This window comes from Corvus moneduloides, chromosome 14 (genome assembly GCF_009650955.1).
Source record: "Corvus moneduloides isolate bCorMon1 chromosome 14, bCorMon1.pri, whole genome shotgun sequence".
Classification (NCBI taxonomy): domain Eukaryota; kingdom Metazoa; phylum Chordata; class Aves; order Passeriformes; family Corvidae; genus Corvus; species Corvus moneduloides.
The window spans coordinates 14846567-14872134 of NC_045489.1; the positions used below are offsets into that span (position 1 = coordinate 14846567).

The following is a 25568-nucleotide window of genomic DNA, read 5'->3' on the forward strand; positions in this document are numbered from 1 at the left end:
TATGAAGAAAGAAAACTATTTTTCCCCTGTTATCCTGAGGGGAAAAAAAAAACAACTTTGCTAACCTGGTTACATAATTTTCACAGTTCAACTTTTCAAACTGTGAAAGAAATTTTTTTCAGACTCATTATCAAGCCACTACTCAGGCAAGCAGCTCTCCCCTAATAAGCAGCAACTTCCAGGGCAGCTTCTTCAGCCAGCTGAAGAAATGTGGAGACCTTCTATACAGCAGCTGCCGACACACTTTCCCTGTTAAACAAATCTCTTTAAGTGTAACTGAAAAAAATCTTCTCTTTCACCTAGACACTCTATGAAAAGAATTGCTTAATAGATGTCAGCTGAAGGGTATAAAAACAAACCTAAAAGATCTACAGCAATAATAATTTTTAAGCTGGTACTGGTGATGCAAAATAAAATCTCATCATTAAATAAATTCCACTAGGAAAGCTAAGGAAATGTAAAGCAACAGCAACCTCTGTAAAGTATGGCTGTGCTACCAAAGCAAACATCAAAGTACTGAGACTGAAGCAGTAAAACCAAACAATATAAAGTTACTGAAAGAATCAATTCCCTATCTCTGTTGTTTGCAAACACTAGAACACTGAAAACACTTCTGTTGGAAAAATTAGCTTTTTTTCTGAGGAAAAAAAACCTTTGTAACTGGTTCTGGTTCACTGGAGAATAATAAATCCTAATACCCTAGTTGCTGCCAGATATAACATGCTACTTGTTCTGCAGGCAATACTAAAATCATACCTGGAAAGAGTTAATAACTTTACTTTAAAATAATACTTATACTTTTCTCGGTGTTTCAGTAATAAATGCTTTTAATTACCCAGGGGAAGGAGATGTAATAAGACAATCAGTACTGGAAGCTTTCAAGCAAGTACCTTGCTCAAAGATGGATGCTATTCCAGTCAGATGTTCCAAGTTCAACTAAAGTGATACCATTTCACCTCCTTCTTGACGTGAGACCATTTTGAAGACTGATTCTTCCGTAGTTCATTGTAGCACTTCAATTTTAAACCTGATCTAATGAACAGCCATAGATGCTATGGGCTCCAAACATAAAGAATTGACATGTTAGCATATTAATGCACTCAGATGTCACATAAATCATTAGAAGACGTTTTACTGAGTGACTCAGATATCTGGCAATACACATGCAAAGCCTCTTTAGCTCTTAAATAAAAAGCAACTTCCTCTTGGCAAAGTCCTGATTAGAACAACATTGATTGTAGTTATTTATAGCTTAAATGCTATTGCTGAAAATTTCTCTAAGTTGTAGATACTGTGTTATTAACTATAGCAAAGCTCTAAAAATCAGTCAGCAGAGGCCACTTCAATCTCTGCATGATAATAAAGGATTATTATGTGCAGTAACCTATTTATGAAAAGGAAACAGTGGGCTTCTTTCAGACCCCATCAATTGCTTTAATAAGGAATTGAAAAGCCTGGCCTACTTTATATGCAGATCACCATCCCAGTTGCATAAGGATTTAGAATAGACAAAACAAAACTGTTTTTGTTGTAAATAAGGGCTGTTTGTTTAAATTGCACAATAATGTTTGCATCTAAAAATTATTTAGAAGCTAATAAGGCTTAATAAAGTTTGACTGTATACTTGTTAATAAAAATGGTTTCAATATTCTCCATGAAGGAAAAGTAAATTGAAGGTGATAACATAAAGCTTGAAGCAAAACAGGCCCGAGTTAATGGGAAAGGAGAAGACTCACTGCATTTGTTCACTGATGGGCTTAAGAAAACCAGTGTTGAGAATGGAATTCAACTTAACTCAAAGTATTTTCTAAAATTTAAGACAGTGAACTTAATGGTAGTTTTCTCTAATAGATTAGAATTATTGCAGTACTACTTCTGCTTTAGAGACAGAAAGCACAGACATAGACATAATTCAGACTACCAAAAGTTAGTGTGATGCACATACTGATTTCAGCTACCTTGGTTTGGAGGACTCCACAGTCCTGGGTTCAAATTTTACCTTAGGCATTGGTTCATTTGCCTGTATGTTAATAAATTTAATGAGGTGTGGGATGACCCCTGCTGGTGTCCCTGCTTATGAAAAAAAAAATGTATCTGGCAGGAAGAGGACATGTTAATTTCAGTCCAAAAAGTTACAAATATAAACTCTCTCACAAAATGTATAAAAATACCTAATCCAATGCATAAAATATTATGAGTAATGTTCTGTTAAGTATGAAAATAATCTTAAGCCATTGAACATTACTGTGTTAGAGCTGCAACGCAATGTATTAAGAAGGACATTAATTGTTCAGTTCACTATGACATTGTGTTAAACATCTTTTATTAATGAGCTGTTATTCCCGGCTGAGGCATTTGATAACCTCTAGTCCATTGCTAAATCCTCTCAGTTGATTTCAGTGAATCACTCTAAACAAACCTAGAGGGAAAAAATACCCCAATAATTTACATTTGAGTCTGTAAGGTCCTAGCACTAGAGTCATTTAAAGAAGGGCAGCTTTCCTATAAATCAAACCTTCTGATTTAATGCAGCTGACATATAGATCTATTTTACAATTTTTTTTTTAATTTCAAAAATACAACACATTAAAATAGGTTCAATTTATCAAAGCTAAGAGCAACAATTAAGTAATAATGTACTTAAAGTGCAAAGGCACTTTAACACAAAAAAGTGACGCCCAGTGGCTATAGTTGGTAATTGAAATAGCAGTACTGTATATTATTATTTACAAAAGAAAGTCATAGTCCAGGAAAAAAGATCTTTGGAGATCTTCTACATAATACATTAAGTTTCCACTTTGAAATGAAAAGAAAAAAAACAACAGAAAAGCCAAAGACCCCCTTCCTCATTTCCTTCGAAATCGAAAAAGAATTATGCAAGATCTATTACAGAAAGATACATTTGCAATGACAGTTCCTAGAGGAGGGTCAAAAGGAGAGAGATATAGAAATAACTTAAAGGGAACTTCGCAAAAGCAACACCACATCCCTGCTATGCTGCAAGGGTTCCTTTTCTCTCTCACTCCCTCTCTGATTTAAAAAAGTGGAAATGTTGGGAATGCGACAGATGACATCAGTACTGAGTTCAGACTCAAAGAAATGTGATGCTGAGCTCATTTAAAAAATTTCCTTTGTCTCCCACCTCCCCCCTCACAGCTGACTGATTGCAGTTTGTTTTTCCAGAACTTCGAGGTAGTCTGGTTCTGTTTGTAGCTTTCCTTGGAGTAAAGGATGCTCAGGTTTAGACTGTTCTGCAAAATATTTCCTGGGAGTTCCATATAAAACAGTTTTATTTATCCTGTCCTGATTTTGGCGTCTGGATTCATATGAAGGGGCAAACTGCCTTTTGGGTAAGGTACAAAAGTTATAATGAACTAATCCTCCAGTGGGGAGTTCCTTGACCCTTTCTGCAATATTTTGATACAGCAGCTCTGGTTCCCTTGGCGAGGACTGTTTTTCCAGTAATTCAGCTGCACTGATGGTAAATGCAAGACTAGTGGGATCTTCTTTTTTGTGGTCAAGACTGCTGTAGCTAAACTCATGGAGATTCCTGTAATAGGCAACTGGGTCCCCCTCCTTTTGCATGTAGATTGGGTTTTGGCACATCTGTCCAACAGGAGGGGGAATGTAGTTATAAACATGTCCTTCAGTTTTATCATGGGTCTCAGAGTTGTAAGACCCATACTGGAGCTGAAATGAACTTATATCTACGTTGTTGGCGCTGCTGGGCATGCTCTGCACCCCCTTCCGGCGCTTAAGGACGAAGACAAACAGACCTGCCCCAAAACAGACAGACAAAATAAACACAACCAGCAAGCCTAAAATTAGGACAGACAGTGGAACTTCAGTGTGTAGTTCTGGGTAGGAGCTGGGTGTGACACCGAGATGGGGGGTATCTGTGTTCTGGTTCATGGAGAGGAGAGAAGAATCTGACAAGTTGGGGTTCTCTGGGCAGATGGCTTCTTTGCTGAGGAATTTCAGATGCTCTCCAGAGTGCTTGGCGGGAGACTCACATATTACTTCATTGATAACTACAGGGGGATTTGACTGCTGGTTGCTCTGGTCAGTGACTTTCTCTATCCAGTTCCTCAGTCCCAGGATGTCACATGTGCAGTCCCAAGGGTTCTCTTGGAGGTCTATCTGAATTAGAGCTGAGAGCTGGTCCAAGACTCCTCTCACAGGCAGGTGGGAGAAATGGTTGTTTCTCAGGTTGAGCCTGGTGAGGGAAGTGCCGCCAAAGACACTGTCAGGCAGGGATCTGAGCAGGTTGTTATTGAGAAACAACAGATGAAGATTACTCAGAGCATCAAATGTGTGTGGCAGGATCTCCTTAATGACATTGTACTCTAGGTAGAGATATTGCAGGCTGTGCAGCCCTTCGAACATGGATCGGTACAGAACCTCAAGGTAGTTGCCATTAAGATAAAGTCTGCGTAAACTTGTGAGGTTTGTAAAGGCACCTTCTTGTATCACTGCAATTCTGTTATTTCCTAGATGTAGCAAATCCAGAGAGCTGTACTCTGTGAGATCGGTTCTATAAATGACTTGCAGATAGTTACTGGTAAGGTAAAGTTTCTTTGGACTGGTTGGCCTGGGGTGGAGATCGGAGATGTTACTTATCTTCTTCTCTTGGCAGTTAACATTTAGGCCATTGTCTGAGCTCTGGGATGTACAGATGCAGCCAGCTGGGCAGGTGATGGGCACAGGAGACTTTGTCTGGTAAACCATGATAGGTCCGAATATTTGTCTGTCTTTTGACACAGAAACACGGGGGGTGGGGCGGTTCCTAGTTTTGGGTGGCCGGCTGGCTTTTGGGGCCCTGGTGGGATTGATGGCAGAGTTGGCTGTGGGCGATAGCCTTGAGATGTGTGGGTCTGAGTGGACAGGGTGTTTTTCCCTCTGGTTTGAATCACTGGAGCTTTTCCTAGGGCAGAGATCTTGCCTGGTGAGCTGGGTCACATCTTTTCCATGAAGCCTGAAGGGGGTTTCACAGACTATCTCACCCACAAACACAGTGATGGTGTCTAGCCAGGCCTTGAGTGGCAGCAAGTCGCAGGTGCAGTTCCAAGGGTTTTCCTCCAGCTGGATTTCCATGATGCCTCCAATGTGCTCCAGCACACCAGCAAAAGGCATCATCTTCAGACGGTTCCCCCGCAGGTCCAGGTGAGTGAGGAGCACAAAGCGGAAGACATTGCTGGGCAGGGACAGCAGGAGGTTGTCATTGAGAATCAGCACCTTGAGCTTGTTCAGCTTGCTGAATGCCCCCGCTTCAATGGCACTGATGTAATTGTAATCAGCCTGCAGGTACTCCAGACTCTCCAAGCCCAGGAAGGTGTCTTCCTTCAGCACTTCCAGCTTGTTGTTGTTGAGGTGCAGCCTCTTGAGGGTGCGGAGGCCGCTGAAGGCCCCTGTGCGGATTTCCTGCATGTCGTTGTTGCCCAGGTGCAGGGTCACGGCGTTGGAATAGTTGACAAACTCATTGGGGAACAGGCGGGTCAGTGCGTTCCCATTGAGAAACAGCTGGTAGATCTTGGACGGGGGCGGCAAGAGGAGGCTGACAGTTGTAAATCCCTTGTTTTCACAATTAATGTTCAGCACGTTCTCCTTCTCCTCACAAGGGCAGCGGCTCTTGCTGCAAATGTCTTTGGCAGGTTTGCGACTCTCTGTCCACGAGATCCCAGCCACTGTTAACAAACTGAGCAACCAAACACCCTTCAGCATCTTTATGCGCCGTCGATCCCCGCTTTGGTACCTACAGTCAAACCTTTTGAGACAGGTAAGGAGAGAAAGAAGAAATCCCCAGTGAAAACGGCCGGGAGCAGAGGCTGCACGGGGAGAGCGAAAGCAGGTCGGAAGGCTGCGGGGGAAGGGGAGCTGCAAGGCAGCGACTTCCAAACTCCTCTGGAATCCCCCCCCCCCCCTCCTCCCTTCTTTTCCTCTCGGAAAGCGCCTGCGGACCTGCTGCGGGGGAAGCCCCGTCGGGGAGCTCCCCGAAACCGGGGTCCCCAGCGCTGGGCTCTCCGCCCGATCCCCCGCCCGTCGCAGCCGCCGCCTCCGCCCCGGCGGCCGCCGGCAGCACGATCCCATTCCCGCTGCCCGTCCCGGGGCCACCCCGCTCCACCGGCTGCCGGGCTCCCGGTGCCTTGCCAGCATTTTAAACCGGGGGACACAACGCCTGACAGCAAACCCTCCCTGCTGCAGGGGCGCCTCCGGACCGCGCTCCCCGCGCCGCCCCCCGCGCTCGTACCTGCTCTCGGGGCGCCCGAGGGGGCAGCGGGGGCAGTGGCCGCCGCCGAGAGCCGCCGCGCCCCGGGAGCCAGGCGCCCGGCGGCGAGCGGCATCGCCCGCTCACGCCTCAGGAGGAGCCCAGCGGGGCGCCGCCGTCCCGTCCCGTCCCGGCCGGGCCCGTCCCGGCCGCGGCTCTGCGGGAAGTTGGGCCGGGCGGGGCCGAGAGCGGCGGCGCTGCGGGAGCGCGGGGCTCTGCGCGGGCTGTGCGCGGGGCGCGGCGCGGCGCGGCGCTTTTGCCGGGTGCCCCGCGCGGAGCCGCGCTGACGTCAGCCGGGGGCGGGGGGGACACGTTTTTCCCAGCCCCCCTGTCCCAGTCCCCGTCCCCCCCTCCCTGCGTGGCTCTCGCAGCCGGCTCCGCTCCTGGCTCGGCTGCTCATCGCGGGAGCGCTCTGACAGCACCTGCAGGACAGCGCGGGCACTCGGAGCCGGGAAGGGGAATAAGGTAACAAGCGGATTTACCTGGGTCCGGAGAATTTTTGGCCCCGAGTCCCTAAATCCGTGCCCTCAAAATCGAGAGCAAGTCAAGCAGCTTCTTCGGCACAAGCCAGCCGGCAAGCGCGCACGCACCGCACACACACGCGCACCGCACACACGCACACCGCACAGAGACATGCACAGCCCGCACACATCCTCCGCACACGCCACACAGACGCACGCATAACACATCACACATCACACACATGCACAGTCTGGCTCTCGGAACAGCGGTGCTGCAAATCCCGGATCTGGCATCAGCATCGATCCCCCGCTCCCGCTGGAGCAGCCCCCTTCCCAAATTGCCGTGCCGAGCTCTGCCCAGCACACTGGTGTTCTACACGTTCAGGGAAGTTCAACACCTTCCACCCAACCGGGCTGTCAGGCAGCGGCAGTCCCAAGCCTGAATCCCTACACTCTCTGGAATGCTCCCCCGAGTGCTGAGCAGCCAGATCTAACCACATCTAACACCATCATTCCCACTGGCTGGATTAGTCCCTCTGCCCCATTGCAATGTTGTGGTGTAGCATTTGGCTGCCTTTAAAAAGAGCAAGATATTGAACGTGGGTTATTGTAACTTTGCTTAAGCTCCATGCCCTGGGCACAGATCTGTGTGATGGGAAAGGATGGCTGCTCTTGATCTCTATCTGAAAGGTAAAACTTTGGGTTCACACTGGGGGGAGGGGAAAAAAAAGGCACTCCACAGGGAATTTTTAAAGTGCTCGAAGGGCAGGGTGCATTTTTGCCAGATTCTTACAGGGAACTATACACACTTTACTTAGTCTCCAGAATGTAAAGGTTTGCTGCCAAAAGAGTTCTGGGCTTGGCAAAAGTGGTACTGTCATCTCATGGTATTCTTTAGCCATTATGTATCAGAGCCCACATTTTAGGAGCAGCAGAAATGTACTGTCTATTCTAATCTCTTCTTGGGGCTGGAAAAGGTAACATCCTGCAGCAGCCAGCACAGATGCCTTTGCAGTGCTCCAGGACAGGAATAGTGCTGGAGTTTTCATTTGGGATTGAAGCAGTTGCAGCTTCCCTATCTAAAATTTGGAGAGGTTTTGGAAAGAGCAGGAGCATCCCACACTGGAGCACGCTTTTGGTGTGATGCTGTGTGAATTTAAACAAGATTGTGATTCTGAAATGCACTCAGAACTGCTCCATCCTAACTCTCTTCCAGCTGAATTCAAGAGCAAAAATTGCTAAGATCAAGAAAGATGTGTGTGGCAGATCTGCCGTTTTACAACACTAATACACCAGCAGCCAGATTATTATTCTGTTAGATTTTTTTGCTTGTTTTCTGCTTCAAACATGAGGATATGATGTTTGGGGAGCAAAATTGGACTAGTTACAGACTGTAGCAAATCCTGTTTTCAGCTCTTTCTAACACAGTCTGGGGGCACAAGCCTAAAAAAGAGAAGGTAAAAAGAAACCCAGGTTGATTTTTTTGGTTTTATTTTTTTCAGAGGGGAGCATATTCACACACACCTGCCCACACTGGCACTGCACAGAGGCACATAGAGGTTCCTGTAACCACCCTTCATCACATTTCACCTGAGCAGCCCAGCACTGCCAGCTCTGACAGCTCGCTCCAACACACAGCAAAAATGAAGGCACAAGTAAGTCCAGTGCATTTTTCCCTTGTCTCACAGTGTACATTTGTTTTATGTGCGTGAGTTTCAGTCAGGTGCAGCTTTCTGGTGAGCAAGGACCATGTCCTGGAATTGGCTTATGAGGCAACATACACTGTCCCACTTGCTTGTGTTTACTAATAGGTAGGAAATGTGTTTGTGGCACTGCTGCTGCTGCCTTGGAAGGGAAAGCGTACGCATGGCATGCCTCAGCAGTAATTACCAGATTCATGTGGGATGGAAGGAACAGCATGTTAGGGGATTGCAGCAGTAAAAAGACACAGAGATGATACTGATTCTATTACACTGTAAATGCATGCATATAATAACCATGGTTGTAGGAGGAGGAACAAGGATTAAAAAAAAATAATAGCTTCAGCTTTTTATTTAGGAACAAAGTCCTGATTTCTCACCATGCCTGAAGTGTTTTATAATACCTTCAATTAAAAACAGAGTATAAAAGAACAGCTTTTTTCCTCCACCTGTTTTACTGCCTTTTTATTTTGCGTGTTGAGTACAGGAACATTTCCAGTCTGTGACTATCTGGGAGCCTCCAGGAATGGAAGGCCAGGAGGCAGGTTGGTACAGCAGCCCATGAGGGCTTGGGGAAACTCAGGGTTATGCCTGATTTGTAAGCATTGTAAAGGTCCCAAATATTTAGCTGTGTTCCCTTATCCTCCTTTTTGTGCAAAGTTATGAAGACAGAGTACAGATTCAAAGATTATGAGGCTTAATAGAACCACTGTGGCTTTTGGATCTTGCATAACCCAAGCCATCAGCTAAATTGGAATTAATTCCTGTTCAAAGTAGATCATACTTCATAGGAAAAAGAAAAAAAAAATGAAACCCAATAAAATATCCAGGCATATTTTAGCAACTGCCTATGGTGAAAATCTGCCATCATGTTTGGTAAATTGTTCCAATAGGTTTCATCCCCCACAGGTAAAAAATTGGGCTTTCTCTACCAGTCTGCATCTAACTGTCTTCAGTGTGAAATGTTTATCCTTGTAATATCCTTGTCTGCTGGCTTAAGAGCCCTTAATTATCCCATACCTGTTTCCCATGGGGACACTCCCAGACTGCTGCAGAGCAGGTATGAACTGAATACTTGCCTGGTGCCAGCCTTAACCCACTTCAAATAGTCTGTTAGTCCTATGCTGCTCCGTACACCAGAGCAGCTCTTGGCTCCTGCATGGTCCTGAAGCCACCACTTTATCTGTCTGCTGGCAGGGGAAAAAAAACCAGACCACAGCATGAAGCATAAGCGCATAAAATTTGGCACAGATCATTACCCTTCCTGCCTAGTGCACATCATGCTGTTGTCCTTCTGGGAGAGTAAATATCAAGGAGCAGAAAAAGTCTGGAAAAATGTGGAGATAATTTTCTTTCTTCACATTGTATCTGCAGGTGGATGCTAAACACTACTTATACATCTTTACCTATCAGTTTTTCTGGGTTTGCTTCTCTGTATATAAATGAAGGAACAAACATATCCACCAAGTCTTATGGAATAAAGGAATGAAGGCAGTGATAAACAAAGCAAAAACTCTGTGAATTGGATAGAGGGCAGGATATAAGTTTTACTGATCATTAGAATCTATTAAGGTAGCCTGGATAGTGCTAGCAAGTAAAGAAGGGTTTATTCATATAGTATAAGTAGATGCCAATATTGATTTCTGTGAACATAGCATGATGGCTGATGTAGTAAAAAAATGGGAATATGTAAATTTAGGTATTTACTGATCTCATATGTTCCTCATCCTGTAATCCTGAACTGCATATGAGATGCCTACTCCATGTAAACTTGTAGGGTTGTGAGATAATCATCATTCAACAAGTACCCTGTATTCTTGCTTTCTCAGTGAATATGTGTCTCTTTGTAGCTGAGATATTCTACTTCCATAACTATGCACATTTTGGGGGTCTTTCCTACACTGTAAGGTGGATTCTTGAGTCTCACTTAAAAGGAATTCTTAAGGAAATAAACAGTTTCCAGATTTAGCAGTGAACAGTATGCAAAATAATTGTTACTTGTAATCCACAGTTTTGTCTCATCCAGCAGCACTGGGATTGCTATAAAGGACAGGATGAAAGAGGAGTCTCTGGTTTTCACTTATTTTGGGCAAGAAATGAGCAGGGGATGGTGAAGGAGGATGAGCATGAAAGGCAGGGAGGAAGGAGCTGGCAGACTGTGCCCTCTGTGGCCCTGTGCCCATCCCTGCTCCCGCAGGCTGCCCAGCAACAGCCAACGGGAGCGACACGTGCAGAGAGAGGCAGAGGAGGGAGACCTTCGGGATGAAGCCTCAGTGGAAGGAGAGCTGCTGGATGAGCCAATTTGAGGGCAAAGGGGCACTCCAGAGTGCAGGGTGGTGTCTACTGAGCTGCCTTTTGCTGGCAATCAGTAATTGGCTGTGCCATCAACTGTAAGGAATTTTTCTGGTTTCCAGATGCGCTTTTTAGCTCCATTTCTCCCAACTATTCAAACATATGGAGAGCTGGCCTACTTCAGACTACTGCTCACTGACACTTCATGACTACCTATTGTATAAATGAAAGAATTTAATGAACTATGACTTAAAATCAGTATGCGTTCTACCTCTTAGCTCAGTTTTTGCTTCCTGCAAGGACTCAGACCCTGGCCAAGGTTACGCATTTTTGAGACCCGTTATCTAACTGCAACATGACTTTTTTGCAAGGAGACTTCATCATGATTTGTTTCAGTATATCTGGGGTAATCTGTTTTATAACAGCACAGTGTGATTCTACCCTGGTGGTACAAGCTGCAGCAGTAGAGCTACCAGTTTCTGATGTTTTATATCATTAATCCTGGCTGTCTTAAGAAGAGAATTTAGTGTGTTACAATGGAAGTAATATTGGTTTCAGCAGGAAATGTGATAGAGAAGCTGTCTGTCAGAAAGCATCCCAGGTAGCCTGTGCTTTGGGGATACTGACAGACTCACCACTGTGTAATTAAGAACTGATCATTAGGTTAGGCATATCCCATTTTTTTTTTTCTTTCTTGCCTAGAAAAATAAATATCCACTCCCCTACTATACTCACACATTTTATAATAGGAGCCAGCAAAGTACAGTGAGAAAATTAATATTTATGGATGTCTTTATCCTATTCAGGAAAGTAGTATGTCTGTTGCAAAGCCCTTTGGTGTCAGTGGAAGGACTCCGACTGATTTCAGTGGGATTTGGGTCAGATCTTTGAACAAATGCTTAGCTTCAAAGTCTACACTTAGGTTTTATTGAGTGGTTTAAATATTTTTGGAAGTGCTTTGTTTCATCATGTCATTGGGTCTTTTTCTCTGATAGGAACAATGAGATGAATCTTCCTGATGATAGATATTCTGTGCTGGCATTGCTGAGCAACAAGAACAAAAAAAAAGAGAAGTGTGTGGGGTTTTTTTCCATCCTTAAAACAACAATGGATCTATTATTTACTGTGTTTCAAATGTGTGAATGTCTACAGCAATTTCTACCACTACCATTTATAAGTACAATTTTTCAGATTTCCTCAGTCATAATCTATGTGTTACATACTGTGAATGTTTTTAACTGGAAATGTTCCATCATGCAAGAACAAGTGCACACAAGTGTTTTTAGTCATTTGGAGAGTCTTGTTTAAATTATTGTGTCTTCTTGCCTTACTTCAGTGGACAAGGGGCTCTTATTTGCATAATGCAGTTGATGTATGGGCATGATGAACGTTCACTGTTGAAAGTCTGGTGAGCTGATGTGAGAAGTTTCTTCCCTTTAGATTTTAGTAGTAAAAGAAACATAATGAAATCTCTCCATATCATTATTTTTATGGCAGTGAAGTTGAAAGAATACAAATTCCACTGTGTTAATGGCATATCTAGAAATATGTGAGGAGCAGGAGCAATGGGTGAAATTCAGTCCTGGGCAGAGGGCCAGCCTAGAGTGATTCATCATGAAAGCCCCCAATTAAGACCTCAAAACAGGGCTTAAGTGAGACTTCAGTGCCCTACGCCTTGAGCTGGCTTTCTGCAATAGTGGGAGAAAGTTCCTCCAAATGAATTATTCATAATAAATAATGCATTCTATTAGTTTAGCCTATTTTTCTTGATTCCTTGAATTTATTTAATTGAAATTACTCACCAAATAATTTCTATGAATAATCATGGCCTGAGGATTATTTTTGAGCAGTTCACAGTGAGCATTTCATATTCCACATTCAGAATGAGAGCCGTGTCATTGAGTTGTCATTATGCACAGAGGTCACATAGTTCTGGTTTTGCTTCAGAAAAAAATTGGGAGGAGTAGAAAAGAAACAGCATTTTTTCAGACTCCATGTGTTCCCAAAAATTCCTTCCTTGCAGTTCGTTCCGTGAGAGGTTTGTGAATAGTTACCGACTGAAGAGAAAATTGGGTAATCATTGGCTTTTATGTTTTTCACCTGGTTTCTAAGAGGAATGTAATGGTGCATGTGCACAGGGTGTGTGCATGTCTGGCTGTCAGTCAAGGTCCCCCCCTTCACAAAAGTGTTGAACCTGATCTGATGAAGGGCGGTGCTATTAGCGATTTAATTTCCCACTTCGTCAGTAGATAAGTGACAGAGAATTGCCCCGAGAGGGTGGAAGGTTTCAGCCTGGCCTCGCTGCTTGGGCTCTGGCTGAGATGGAGCTCATTTCCCCACTGCAGCCCCCGCAGTGCTGCGCTGGGCACTGGCAGCCAGAGGGGGGTGGATAATTCACCAGTGGTTTGGCTGCTGCTGAGCAGTGTTCCCATAGCTTCAGGGCTGCCTCTCCACCATTCTCCCCTCACCGGTGGGCTGGAGAGGAGGAAGGTCTTGGGAGAGCACACAGCCGGGGCAGCTGACCCCGGCTGGCCAAAGGAATATTGCAGACCTCATGATGTTTGCTCAGCACTAAAAGCTAAGAGAAGGAGGAGATGACATTTGTTACTACAAGGCTGTTTGTTTTCGGGAGCAACTGCTAATGAAGACCTATCTCCCAGGAAGTGGCTGGACAACACCTGCTAAGAATAAATCTTTTTTTCCTTTGCTTCCACGTGCAGCCTGTCGCTTTGCTTTATTAAACTGCCATTATCTTGACCCACAAGTTTTACCAAGGATAAAAAAGTTAATTCTCTGAGAATTAAATGCTTCAATTTTTGACTAAAGAAAAACATTCCCTGTTTTCCTGCAGTCTTTTCCACATCACTCTAGCCAGAACCTTTGCTGTCTCTGAGCAGTAATCATTTACCTGAAAAATACCCTATAATATTTGTCTTGTGGAGGCTGGTTGTACAGATGCTGACTTTGAAGCGTGATCTATAACTGCAAGTGGCATGAAAAGAAATTGATGAGACAATTAGAACTTGTGAGAATGGTGGTTGCATTAATATGTTGGGGAGAATCACTTATAAAGTATTTCAAACTCCACAGAAACCTTAGAATTTATTTGGCATCTGAAGTAGCTCCCTGAGTTGTTATTGCACCAAGCACAATATAAACATACATAAAATCCTGACCTAGACTTCAGCCACAGACAAATCTCCCTTTGGCTTCATGGGGCCAGGATTCCAGCTGACTTCTGCCCTGGGGAGTTACACACAAACACATAAATTTTGAGTATCTAGTATGACATTTTATGCTGAGATGTAGGTGCTTGGGTAGAAAATAGGCATACTCAAATCTCCTCTGCTATTGGCAGTGGTCAAACTCTGATGGTGCTTAAAACTGTTTGATACCTCAATTTTTAACAGTACATTTTACCTGGCCTTGAAGTTGCTTTTCTGGCTGTCCTCAGAACCATCTTTGGCTTGATAGACTCATTCCAAAGCAAATCAGAAATGTGCCAAACATGCACATTAACTGAAAGGGCAATAGGAAGGGAAGGAATTAGTTAGGGTAATACCTCTGCTTTATATTGCAGTCATGGTCTGGAGGCTGAAGATATTTAGTCGTTTGCTTTCCAGCCTAAATGCCAGGGGATGGTAGGGGACACCTGGCTGTGGAACAGGCAGTGGATGAGTGTGTGCCTAACTGCTGCACTGCAGGGACCTTGTTCTTTGTGTGGTGCCTTTCTAGCCTGTGAGATTCCACGTGAAGTGGAACAGCTTTGGCCTCAATATAAAGTGTGCCTATGCATTCCATAGCTCTTGTGGCATTTCTTCCCATTCCAAAGCATATAATTTTTGAACAACTGCCCATCCTTTATATGGCCTCTTTTTTATCATCTATTAGTCTTTTTCCTGTAAAGCAATAAAATCCTTTGCACAGCGGGAGATTTTTATGTCCACTTTGTGCCTGAGCAGCAAGTAAAGCGGGAGGAGAAGAGGATAGCTCAGTCAGCCTTGGTGATCAGCTGTGTCTTGGAATCTGGAAAATACGTTTGCACACATATTTGCTCAGTGTTTTTTTGCTTTACAGCCACTACACTGGTTAGCATTTGAGCTTTCTGATTAGAAATACTGTTGCTTTTGCAGACAGAAGTGTTTGGCTTTATTGTTTCTAGCTGATATTACTGATACATTTAGAATTCTATAGAGCAGAGGTCCCTCCTTTGCATATATTTACTTATTAACTGTCCAGTGGCCCAGATCATCCCAAGTGTAAGCACTTCAATGCCTTCCTTTTTAAAGATGTCTTTCAGAAGCCTCTCTTGCCCTATGACAACTACTTTTGTCTTTTGATAGTTTTGTTCTTTTTTTTTCACTAATACAAATATCTTAAGTATCTTTTCTTTTGGCAGAATACTTAAACATCAACAGCTAACAGGTGTCATTTGGCAAATCACAGCTTACCCTGTACCTGTAGCAGAATTGGGCTCATGGCAGATGCATTGCACCTACAAATTTCTCCCCCCCAAAAAAGATTTTTAGCTGTTATTTTTTATCCTTTCTGCTGTTAAAATTTGTATTCAGTATTATTATTTTGATACTGCAGGAACATCTGATCACATGAGTCATGAACCAGCCCTCATTGTTGTATTGTTAGCTGTTTTGCTTACCTCTTTCATTCTCCTCCAGAGTGCAAATATAGCTGTGAGGAGGGGGGTCATATCATTTTTGTTCTATACCTTAAGAGCTTTTATAATATGAAGGCTTAGATCTAGAATTATAGTCGTGTGGGATGCTGTATGCACAAGCAGAATGACAGCATTTGTCAGGTAGCTTACAATGATGTATTGAGAATTTCACTATTTTTCAAACTGAATGTGGACATAAAAGATGCACCTAACTCTGAAAGATAGGTACAATTAGATTGACAACTTGTATGTCAGGCTTCTTGTTGGTGTCATTTAAAATTGCTGAAATACAGTGTTGCCACTCCCTCCCTTCTTCCATTCCCTGAAATGAGGCTTATACTGGAAATGCTGACAAGACCCTTATCATTTGAGATGGCATCATGCACAGCTTTAAATACTGGTTATGAATGTTAATGCGTTATCTGAATGATATTTTTTCCACATGTAGGCAGCTCAGGATAGAGCCTCAGTAATAAATTTAATGAGTTCGGGGGGAAGATGCAGTATGCTTGTGTGAGTATTATAATGATTGGCATTTTTGCAAACAGCATATGATAAGTGGTGCAATTTTATTTTCAAAGTTTAATCAATAGAGAGCTCTTTGATATTGCCATGTACTTTGCAAATAGATGCTTCCTTGGGATGACAGCAAAACAACTTCTGTATCACGGTGTGTTTACGCTTAGGGTTTAATCAAACCGCTTTAGCGATTGTCATAAATTTTGATATTCCAAAAATTAAATAGGAGCTATAAAATAATTATGCTTCATGGTGGCATCCTGTTGCTGCTAGCCTGGCTCATCTGGCTTCACAAATGTTGAAAAGGGCTCAAAATCCATCACTGTGCCGATTACAAGAGCATGGGCTGTGTACCAGTTTATTCCCATTTATTGTAAAACCACACCAGCTGTTGCACAGGAAATTGAGGTGGATATTCAAGAGCTTAAGAAGGACTTTATGAATATCTTGTGTTAGCTCTTGGGAATGCATTTCCTGTCAGGTAAGAGGAGGCAGAAATGACCCCCACGTTACACTGCAGCCTCGCCTGTAATTTTGATCCACAGAAGGGGATCTTGGTGGGTCACAGAAGTGGCTGCAGCTCCTTCTATGTGAGCACAGTAGTCCCAGACCCCCAGGGTGGCTCCTTCAGTGGGCCCCAGCACCAGTACTGGTGATCTTCAGGGAGGCTGAGAGGAGCAGAGCATCCTGGCCTTTCTATGGGATATTTCAAACCAGCAAAGAGGACTTTGGGGAGATACCCAGGGCTCTGAGTGAGCTTTGTTCCTGCTGAACAGAGCCCGATGGGCTGTGTCTTTTTTGTTCTTGGAAACAACAGTAGCAGTGGAAAGCTGAACTTTGGAAGATCATTTCACAAGCATTTGAAGGCTGACCATGTCCACACTGAGCTGTGGTGCCAGCCCAGCTTTGGGGAAGCTATTCCAGCAGATATTCATGCTGGCCCCACAGGAGCAGTCCCAGGGAAGCCTGCCTGGAACAGACGGTGTTAACGATTTATTGGATGTGGCGGCAGAAGGACACACACTATGAACTCAGAGATAACCTTTGGCAGGGAACTCTCTCTGTCATTCTCATTCTTTCTGATAAAAATATTGTAACTGGTAGGCATTTGGGAAACAAGGAAGCTGCAGCATTTCAGGTGATTTAACCTGAAAGTAGCAGAGTGCCACTAGCACTGAGGCAGAACCTCCGGAGATGGCAGTGGGAGATCTGTGCCAGGCACCACTGCAGGGAATGACCCGGTCAGATCCTGATCTCAGCACAGAAATTCCTCCAGAGCCATGAGGGGTTTTGGCAGGCTGGCAACAACATAAGATCAGGGTTTACGTGTGCTATGCATACCTGATGAGCTGGAGATGCCCATGAAAAAAATTGGTCTTTGGAATTTTTTTCTTTTTAACACTTTTTACTTGCAGCAAGACACTGTTTCAACATCCAGATATTGCAGCTTCAGCTGGAGTTCCACTTACTTTCATACAAAGATTCAAGAGAATGACTTAGAGAGAGAGAAAAGAGTTTTTACTCATTTTTTATACGTTTTTTTATATGTTTTGTGATATATGTGTGTGTGTGAGCTCTGTATGTGCAAATATATACATATAAGAATGTACATCTGTTTGTTTAAATAACGTGTTTTGCTTTGCTGTCCCCTAACCAACATCAATTCCTGAGCTGCCTTTGTAAATATGCTGTAATGGCTGATTCTTTTGCATTCTTTGTGCTATCTTTGCTTATGCTGAATAGCAGCTGACACTTTAATTGGGATGGCTGAGCTCAGTGCATTTGCCTTTGGAATTGGACACTTTTCAGTGCAAAGAGAGGGTGCCACAGACTGACTCTTCTGTCTTTATCCTCAATCAAAACTCCATTAAATCAGACCTATAGTTTGTAGTGAGGGACATTCTCCCTTGCATTGAAATGCATGGGAAAGGCTGGAGACTCAGTTTTTAAGGTTAATTAGATCCTGAAAAGAACTAACTGAATTTGTTTTCACCACTTCCCCCCCCCCCCATTTTTAAGAAACTTTTTAATTACCTTCATCTTTGTTGGTATATTCAGATACACTTTTTCCTTTATAGGAAAAAGTTTATGTATTTTGAGTTTATTAAAAGCCATTTTGATAGACAGATTGCAATTCTCATTTTAAACAAAAATGAGCATAGTGCTTGACATTGCGTCAAAATTTAGGCATCAGATATTACTATATATTAATGTGAGTTGTACAGTTAATCTTTATTTTTGTTTAACTGACTGCTAACATTATTCACTGTGCAAGCAATAAATGTGAATTTGGTTTTCAGTTGGATACACCGTGTTTGGAAAATAAAGGAACAAATAATTTAGGGCATGACCATTCAAAAATTCTTTGGTGGAGACAGAAGTTTCAGAAACCAATTTTTTTTTATTTTCAGGTTCCCATTATGTATCTGCTATGGACCCTACTGTTGATTCAGAAAGGTAAATACTCTCCTTTTAAACTCCCTGTGGAAGGTTGCCTTTGGCTGCATGAAAACATGCTTCTATATTGATATAGTAACAACAGTTAAATGACCTGCCTGTGGACCAGCAAAAAAATCCCCTCTATGCCCCTAAAGAGGGTTCCCAAAGCCTGCCTAACTCTGCCAACAGACACAGTCTCCTTGTAGAAGACCATGCAAGGTTTGAGGCAGGAGATAACTGTTTGCTGGAGTCAGTCTCATAAGTTTCTTCTTTTTGTTACTGAAAATAGAGCTATTTATCATGCTTACCCTTCAATGTCAATATACATGAAGAATGGAATGTGTTGTAGGAGGGAGGAGGGAGATATCATCTTGTTCTTTTACTCAATTTTAGTTGAATTGATTTTGCAGAGGAGTAAATTTGTATTTGTAGTCCTCCTCCCCACTCCAGGTTTCCTTGTGTTGCATTCACTTCCAGCCCTTTCTCCCACATTCCTTCAGAAAATAACTGGGTATTCAGTTCTCTTAACCCTTAGCAATAATCCAGGCAGGAGGGGATTTGAGCAAGTGCAAGAAAGGCCCTGTAATTTCAGCATAATAACATGGCTCTTCTCATTCTGATGATGTTCCTTGCTCCTTGTTAGATTAAAGAAGTTCTCTGTGACTTTTTTCCTCTTGCTGTACATCACACTTCAGTCATGAAATGGCAGTGTTCTCCATGGATCGCAGGATTTTCTTCTTGATTCTTTTCTTCTGTTCTTATGATCTCTTTCTTCTCATCTTAGCTCTGGCTCTAGGTTTTGTATCTGTTGTACTGAATGTAAAATTCTTGGAAAGAGCAAGAATGAACAGAGACTGACAAGGTAGACTTCTGATCAATCTTGTTACACCAAAAAATAATAAAAAATAGTAGTCAAACTACTGGAAGAGGCACAGAGGAGGGACTGCTGTGGGAATGCTGAAGTAAGGTAAACTCCAGTTTTAGAGCATGCTTTGGAGATCCCACTCTTCTGTCATGACTGATACCCACACACTCTCCTGTTACAGACCCTCAAAGCCACCGTGTGGTGATTCCCAATGGGGCAAAGGCAAGCAAGCAGAAGCTACTGTAAGAACACAGGTTCTTGCTTTTTTCTTGATGTTCTAGTGCTCTATTTACATGACCACCCACCAGGTTCAGCACTAATGACCCACTGGAGGTGCTGAATGAATGAAGTCATACAGCCAGTCAAGCTTCAGAAATTATTGGAACCACTACTAGATCTTGGAGTTTCACTTGTCCATTCTAGCTGTGTTTCACTCTTATGAAATACACTGAGACATTTCACACCTGCTGTTGCCTAAGAGTTCTTCAACACAGCCTCATTTGATACATCTTCAAGCATCCAGGAACATCTGGAGAGTCACTGATTTCAGCCAGCTTGCAGTACATTCTCAATTCTTGGCATTCCTGCTCTCTTAGCTTTGGGGTTCTGCAGTGTCAAAGCAAGCAGGCACCAGTTGACACAAACAGATTAACTGGAGGTGCAAAGCAGTGAGGTACGAGTGTTCACAATTAACTAGTGAATTTTAATGGAAGCTGAGTCATGGATTCCCCCTGTGGCTTTGAAATCGCCGACAAAACAAAGTGCTGGGCTTATTTGGCATTCAGTGCAGAACTACATTTGGTATCTGTGCACAGGAACCTGTACAATGGATCAGAAGCCCCTTGCTCTGAGCAGGGGAAAACACAGAATAAGATGGTCATTGCTCCAAGTGTAACTATTGAGTGAAACAGATTCCTTGATGGCATCAGTAACAGAACAACCTACCAACAGCACAAAGCCAATCTCCTTTGAAAGACAGACTTGTTTTTGCAGATGTTGGAAAACAAGTTGGTTGTTTGTTGTTTGGATTCCATACAAGGGAGTGTCTGATAATGAGTTCCTTTTATGCAGAGAAAGTCAAGATGCTTTATAGGATTGCTTAGAGTCAGAAGAAAGCTGTATAACAGACCTTAGCAAGTTACAGACCTAAAGCACCTCCTTTTCTGGCACCTCCTGCAAGCAGTATTTTACCTTGCTAACTGAAAAAATACCATCCAAGCAGATCAGCTGAGGTAGGCAGACAAATACTGTGGCCAGGTTCATCTAATGTGTTTGTTGAGGTCAAATCTCCTGGAAGGCAGTGTAACAGAGGTGCTGCGTCCTGAGTTTCTGAGGCTGTCACCTGCTAATTGGATAGACTGTCTCTGCCTTAGTGCTGATCAGAGTTAATGCCCAAGATCAAAAGATAGCTCAATGAAGATAAATTTGCAGTATGAGAGAATTTGTCGTGTATTTAAGTTACTGAAGTACAGAATAAGCAGAGCACTGGTATTATGGAGGTGTGTATAAGAGTGTTGTGAGGCAAGATCCTGAGGTAGTCATTGAATCTGGACAGATGGACATAGGGTTTAAAGAAAGTGTCCTAATCTGTGTTTGAAGTTATAAGCTCTTCCCACTATATTAAAATTCCTCCCTCAAATTCTCTAGAAATGGTCCCATATCCCCAGAACATACTATAGGAATTTCTGATTGCTGTGGAATCTTTCCACCGCCATCAGAGTATGTAAAACTGTTTATAAACTGAGGCAAAACTGGTTCTACAGGCCACATTCTGTGATACAGGGAACTCTGCAACAAAATCAGAGGAACTCCTGCCATACCACACAGGTGTAGGAATGGGGAAGCACAGTGCTGGGGATACTATTCTTCCTTTTACTGTAGTCAGCAAAGTCTTTCCAATCCCCTTTCTTTCTATTCAGACACTTTGGGATATATGGCAGGTGAAGGCTTTTGAGATAGAGTGAAATCTAACCTGGAATCATGGGGGAGCTTAATTTAAAGCAGATGTAAGTACACACACACACTTCCGACACCAACAACCTCCTTTTTGCCTACATGAAAAGAAAAGTTTTCTCTAAATTTGCAGCCAATACACCCTGTTTGCATGTGTTACACTTTCAGGGCATCAAACAGTGATCAGCAGGATAAGGCTAGAGAGGACTGAAACTTTCTTTCTGCTGCAGAACATTCTGGTGGGGTGTAAGACAACGAGGAGCCATGGAGACTGCTGAGGAGGTCTGTACAGGGAGTGCTCACCATCCTCTGGATGGCAGAAGAATGGTTATGCAGAGGATGAGAGCCACTGTTTAAGGTGGATAGAGCCAAGCTAGGGTCCACCAGGAGCATAATGTGGTGTGTGTGTTCTGCTACTTCATTAACAACACTCGGTGTGCCTGCAGTGCTCTGACCCTTGATGTCCTGTGAGCATGAGGATGCGTTCTGTTTTTTGCCTCATCTGCTTCTTCCTGGTCAGGTGGCCTGTAGCAGACACTCACCACAATGTCACCCACCATGGGCTGCCCTCTGGTCCTGACCTGCTGTCAGCTGGCTCATCACCTGTCCCAAGGCACTGACAGCTCCATGTGCCCCAGTTGATCTCTCACATCAAGGGCAGCTCTGCACCCTTGATGCCCTGACCTGTCCTTCCTGAAGAGCTGGATCCCTCCATGGCAGCCCTCCATGGCAGCTGGCCACTCCCCTCCCTTTCCTACAGCCTAGTGCACCACATTGCTGTGATGCCATCAAGATCACAGCCCATCCCAGAACCTTTATGGGCTCCTGTTTGTCCCCTGTAGTGTACAGGCACTTCCTGGGGATCATTGTGATGATGAACCAGCACTAAGGCTTTGCACCCTGCCCAGAGACACCTGTCCCAGCAGCAGGGCAAGGGCAACAGAGGCCAACCAGCCCCAGAAGGACTTCTTTACTTGTACAGCCCCACTGAACCAGCTGACATCGAGGGGCAGACACTTCCTCAGTGGCTCAGACACCTGCCCCAGCACTTTGGTTATGCTGTCCTGCACTTGGTGTGGTGTTTTCAGGTGTACCAAGAGCACAGAATTCAGCAAAACCATGACCTGAGCCCTCAGTGCAGCACTCATTAGCAGCAGGCTCAGCCCTCGGCACTGCCTGGTGCATACTAACAACTTGTTTTCATCCTTCCAGGCCATGGGAACTGTCCCCACACGCTGTGTCCTCCCGTGGGGTTCTCGGGGTGCTCGGGCAGCAGCCAGGGGACCTCTGAGGTTTTCGTGGGTTACAGGTGATCCCATGCACAAGGGGAAAAAAAGGAAACTATCACTTGTTCAGAAGACTGTGCACAGGATTTATGATAAGTAAGATTTTGCTTTTTTTTTTTCTCTTAGTGTGCAGGCACTTTTTCATAAGTTCTCTGTTGCCTCGGGTTGAGACAGGATGCCCTTTATGCTGGCAATATGATGCTATGGAGCTGGCAGCCTTCCTTTTTCGCAGCCCCACACTAAATGCAGGGCAAGCAGGGAGGGGAAAATAAATCTGAAAAGGGAGAAGGTTGTGCCATTTCAGTTTCCCTTCCCCTCTTTTCTGGCTGCTCTTTTCCTCGGGTCTTTTGCCCTGCTATAAATGCAGGTAAAAGCCTCCAGTCCCAACGAGAAAAATGAAGAGAGCCACGGGCTCAGGTAGTACACATCTACTCTAATTTCTCTTTTCCTTCTTCCAGAAATCCAGACAAGTCTTGCATGTTTTCTGCTCCATTCTTTGGGTCAAGAACACACTGGTTAATAGCCAATTATTTCATACCCTAAGGAAGTTTTGGGAAAGAAGTTCCTGGGAAGAATCAACTTGTTTTGGGAAATGAGACTAATATTCAGTAAGTGAAATATTTCCCTTTGCTCTCCTTCACCATACTGTCCCATCTCAGCACAAGGCTGAATTTATTGCTGTAATAACTGTGATTCAGATAAAAGCATAATCGTTTCCCTGAGGTTTTTTTTTTTTTTTTTTCTTCAGTTTAGCCAGGACACCATAGCAAAAATTTCAGTTAGGTAATTAAATTCTACTTATTGAAAATTCCTCTTTTAAAATCTATCCCAAACTACTGGTTGCTTTTCCTTTAAGCACTTTTAAGGGGTGAATGCACTTTAAATTCACAGCTCTCCAGATTCTGAAGCCTGCTGAATTTTTCCTTGACTGCCTAAACCATAATGTGCAGTTCCACCTGAGATATGTAAAGGTACATTTTTGCATGTTTAATTATTGTTGTTTTTATTCTTGTTTAGACACAACTCATGTAGACTTAACCTATGACTAGCAGAAGTAAACAAAATTATTTGCATAGGAAAAGCAAGCATTATTTAAAACTATTTTTTTAATAACGAGCAACATAGGCCATGAATAAATTCAATTTGTGTATCAAGGGCTGTTTTACATGTGCAAAAATCCAATAGTGAAAAAGCAGGCTGGAAGATAATCTGAGGTGAGCATTCTGGAGCAGCAACCCTGAACAGATGATCCACAGTATAAATTACTGCAATTTATTTTTTTGAATTTACTTGTGCTACTTTATTATTGTTTATTCGTTTGATAGATGGCATTTAATTTCAGTTTGAGAGCTTCAGGAGGAGTGTTTGATGCTAATGGTTGGAATTTACTCCTGGGCAGAAAGCCAACGTGCCACAGCCATGTTCCAGTTATGCCCTCCAAGCTGTGTTTAAGTGGCCTTCTGTTGCCCTTGGGGTATGTTTTACACAGGAAGCTTAAAGCCTAATGCAGGCCTGCAGCTCCCTTGCTGGAGCAAGAGAGAGATGGCTTTCCCTCTCTCCTGTTCTCTTCAGCAAGAAAATCAAATTATTGGATTACTGGCCCTTCGATTGTGCTCAGCACAAATAGTTCAAAATCCCATTGTACTGGAGACCTTTGAGATGAAATGTAAATGGATAAAGAAAACAAATGTATTAAATTGGTCTAATATGTCAATAGTGTGCTATTACCTGATTAAGTGGAATGGCTGTGACTGTTCCTCTAAACAGCCTAATGTATGTAAGACATCTGCTGCTAGACTGGCCACACAAAAAAAAACCACAACAAAACAATAACCCAAAAAAGCCCACCCACAGGAGCCTACCAGAGGCATAAATTAATGCAGATTTTCTTTCCTTGCTTATTTTTATTTCTGGAAAAGAAAATCAAAGCAAAAAATCGATCCTTTGCAGGGTTAAAATTGCAATTACCCAGGGATCTATGTAGCACATGAAATTTTGGGGCTGATAGATTAACCTGACTGCTTTGTTCTACATATACCTCCGTGTGCATTGGCTTGAACTTTGAATTTCCTGCTTTCTACCATTTTTTTTTCACTTGCACATGTGTTTTATGTATTAGTTTAGGGCTAATTCCTATTTATTAAAGTGTTTTTTTAAGAGATAGTATCAGCTAAGCCTGGGAAAAGCATCTAATGGATTTTAAGCTACCTTATTTCTGTCATTTTTGTGCATATTCCCACATACATATCATGGTCCAAATACACTCAATTGTGCAAAATAAATCGATCCACAGGAAAGTGTAGGTGAGGTAAATTCCTGTATTTACAAAGTGGAGAAAACATCTTTCACAGCCAAGGATTTGATTCCTCCCTTTTATATTAGGCTGGTTTCTCTACAAGTTTCTTGTTAAATTTGGTGTTTTACTGTCCTTTTGTATTTACATGTCCATAGAGCAATAAATAGCTATTGAAACACAGCTGTCATTGTCACTGTGTTTGAATTTTTTTCACTCCATGGTTTTGATTAATTCAGGGTAGCTCTTGTGCTCAAGTGAATATTTTGCTGGCCAAATTTGTGAGCAGATATTCTAATGACTTGGGTTTCAAATAGAGCCTCCAAAACTGACTAATAAAATGCACATTAAGCTAGAGGCTGAGATGTATTTTTGTAGCTTGTTGAGATTCTAGCACATATTGGTATTCATAAGATAATAAATGTGAAATGGATTTGATGCTTACCCACCTGAACATTTTTGAGTTAAAAAAAAAAAAGACTGATAGACAACGCCTTCTCTCTTTTGCAACTAATAAGCTTCTAGTTCATTAAGTTATTACATGCCATTCCTCATCCGACAAATAGAATCCATAATTCAGTTTTTCCCAGAGTTGCACATTCTTTAAGTCTACAGACTAAATCACCAGAGCACATTTTGTCAATGAAGCTTCTGTTTGGTGGGGGAAGGAGGGGGCAGTTAAGTAAAGTAATATGAAATGCAATCCGTTCTTTGTGTCAGAGGTCATTTATTTGCTTCAATATTGCTTTTATTCTATTTATACATTCACTAAATGATGATTATTATGGAAAGTCCATATTCATTGCATTATATTTAAAAT

At 43.0% G+C, this 25568-nt stretch overlaps 1 protein-coding gene and 1 long non-coding RNA gene across 10 annotated transcripts in view; one reads left to right on the forward strand and one right to left on the reverse strand.

Moving 5' to 3' along the window:
* Positions 1-1116: 1116 nt before the first annotated feature.
* On the reverse strand, positions 1117-6875 carry SLITRK2 (SLIT and NTRK like family member 2). 2 transcript variants are annotated; one of them, XM_032123784.1, is made up of 2 exons: positions 6748-6875; positions 1117-5764 (listed from the first exon to the last, which is right to left on the reverse strand). In XM_032123784.1, the coding sequence occupies exon 2, from the start codon at positions 5719-5721 to the stop codon at positions 3151-3153; it is 2571 nt and encodes an 856-aa protein (XP_031979675.1). In that variant the 5' UTR covers positions 5722-5764; positions 6748-6875; the 3' UTR covers positions 1117-3150. The 2 variants fall into 2 exon arrangements, with proteins under 2 accessions (XP_031979675.1, XP_031979674.1); XM_032123783.1 differs by lacking the exon at positions 6748-6875 and adding an exon at positions 6248-6452.
* Positions 6594-25568, forward strand: part of LOC116450876 — a 180949-nt gene continuing 161974 nt past the window's right edge. For 3 of the 8 annotated variants that reach the window (XR_004243000.1, XR_004242993.1, XR_004242999.1), the window contains exons 1-5: positions 6597-6730; positions 8229-8381; positions 18324-18369; positions 22382-22551; positions 22914-23063. This is a non-coding gene — a long non-coding RNA (uncharacterized LOC116450876). Of the gene's footprint in view, positions 6731-8228; positions 8382-18323; positions 18370-22381; positions 22552-22913; positions 23064-23346; positions 24932-25568 lie in introns of those variants that run through there. The other 5 variants (XR_004242996.1, XR_004242994.1, XR_004242998.1 and 2 more) reach the window with 4 other exon arrangements.

Bases quoted from the DNA above. Each gene is read 5' to 3' on its own strand.
- SLITRK2 (XM_032123784.1), bottom strand. From the start codon at position 5,721: ATGCTGAAGGGTGTTTGGTTGCTCAGTTTGTTAACAGTGGCTGGGATC.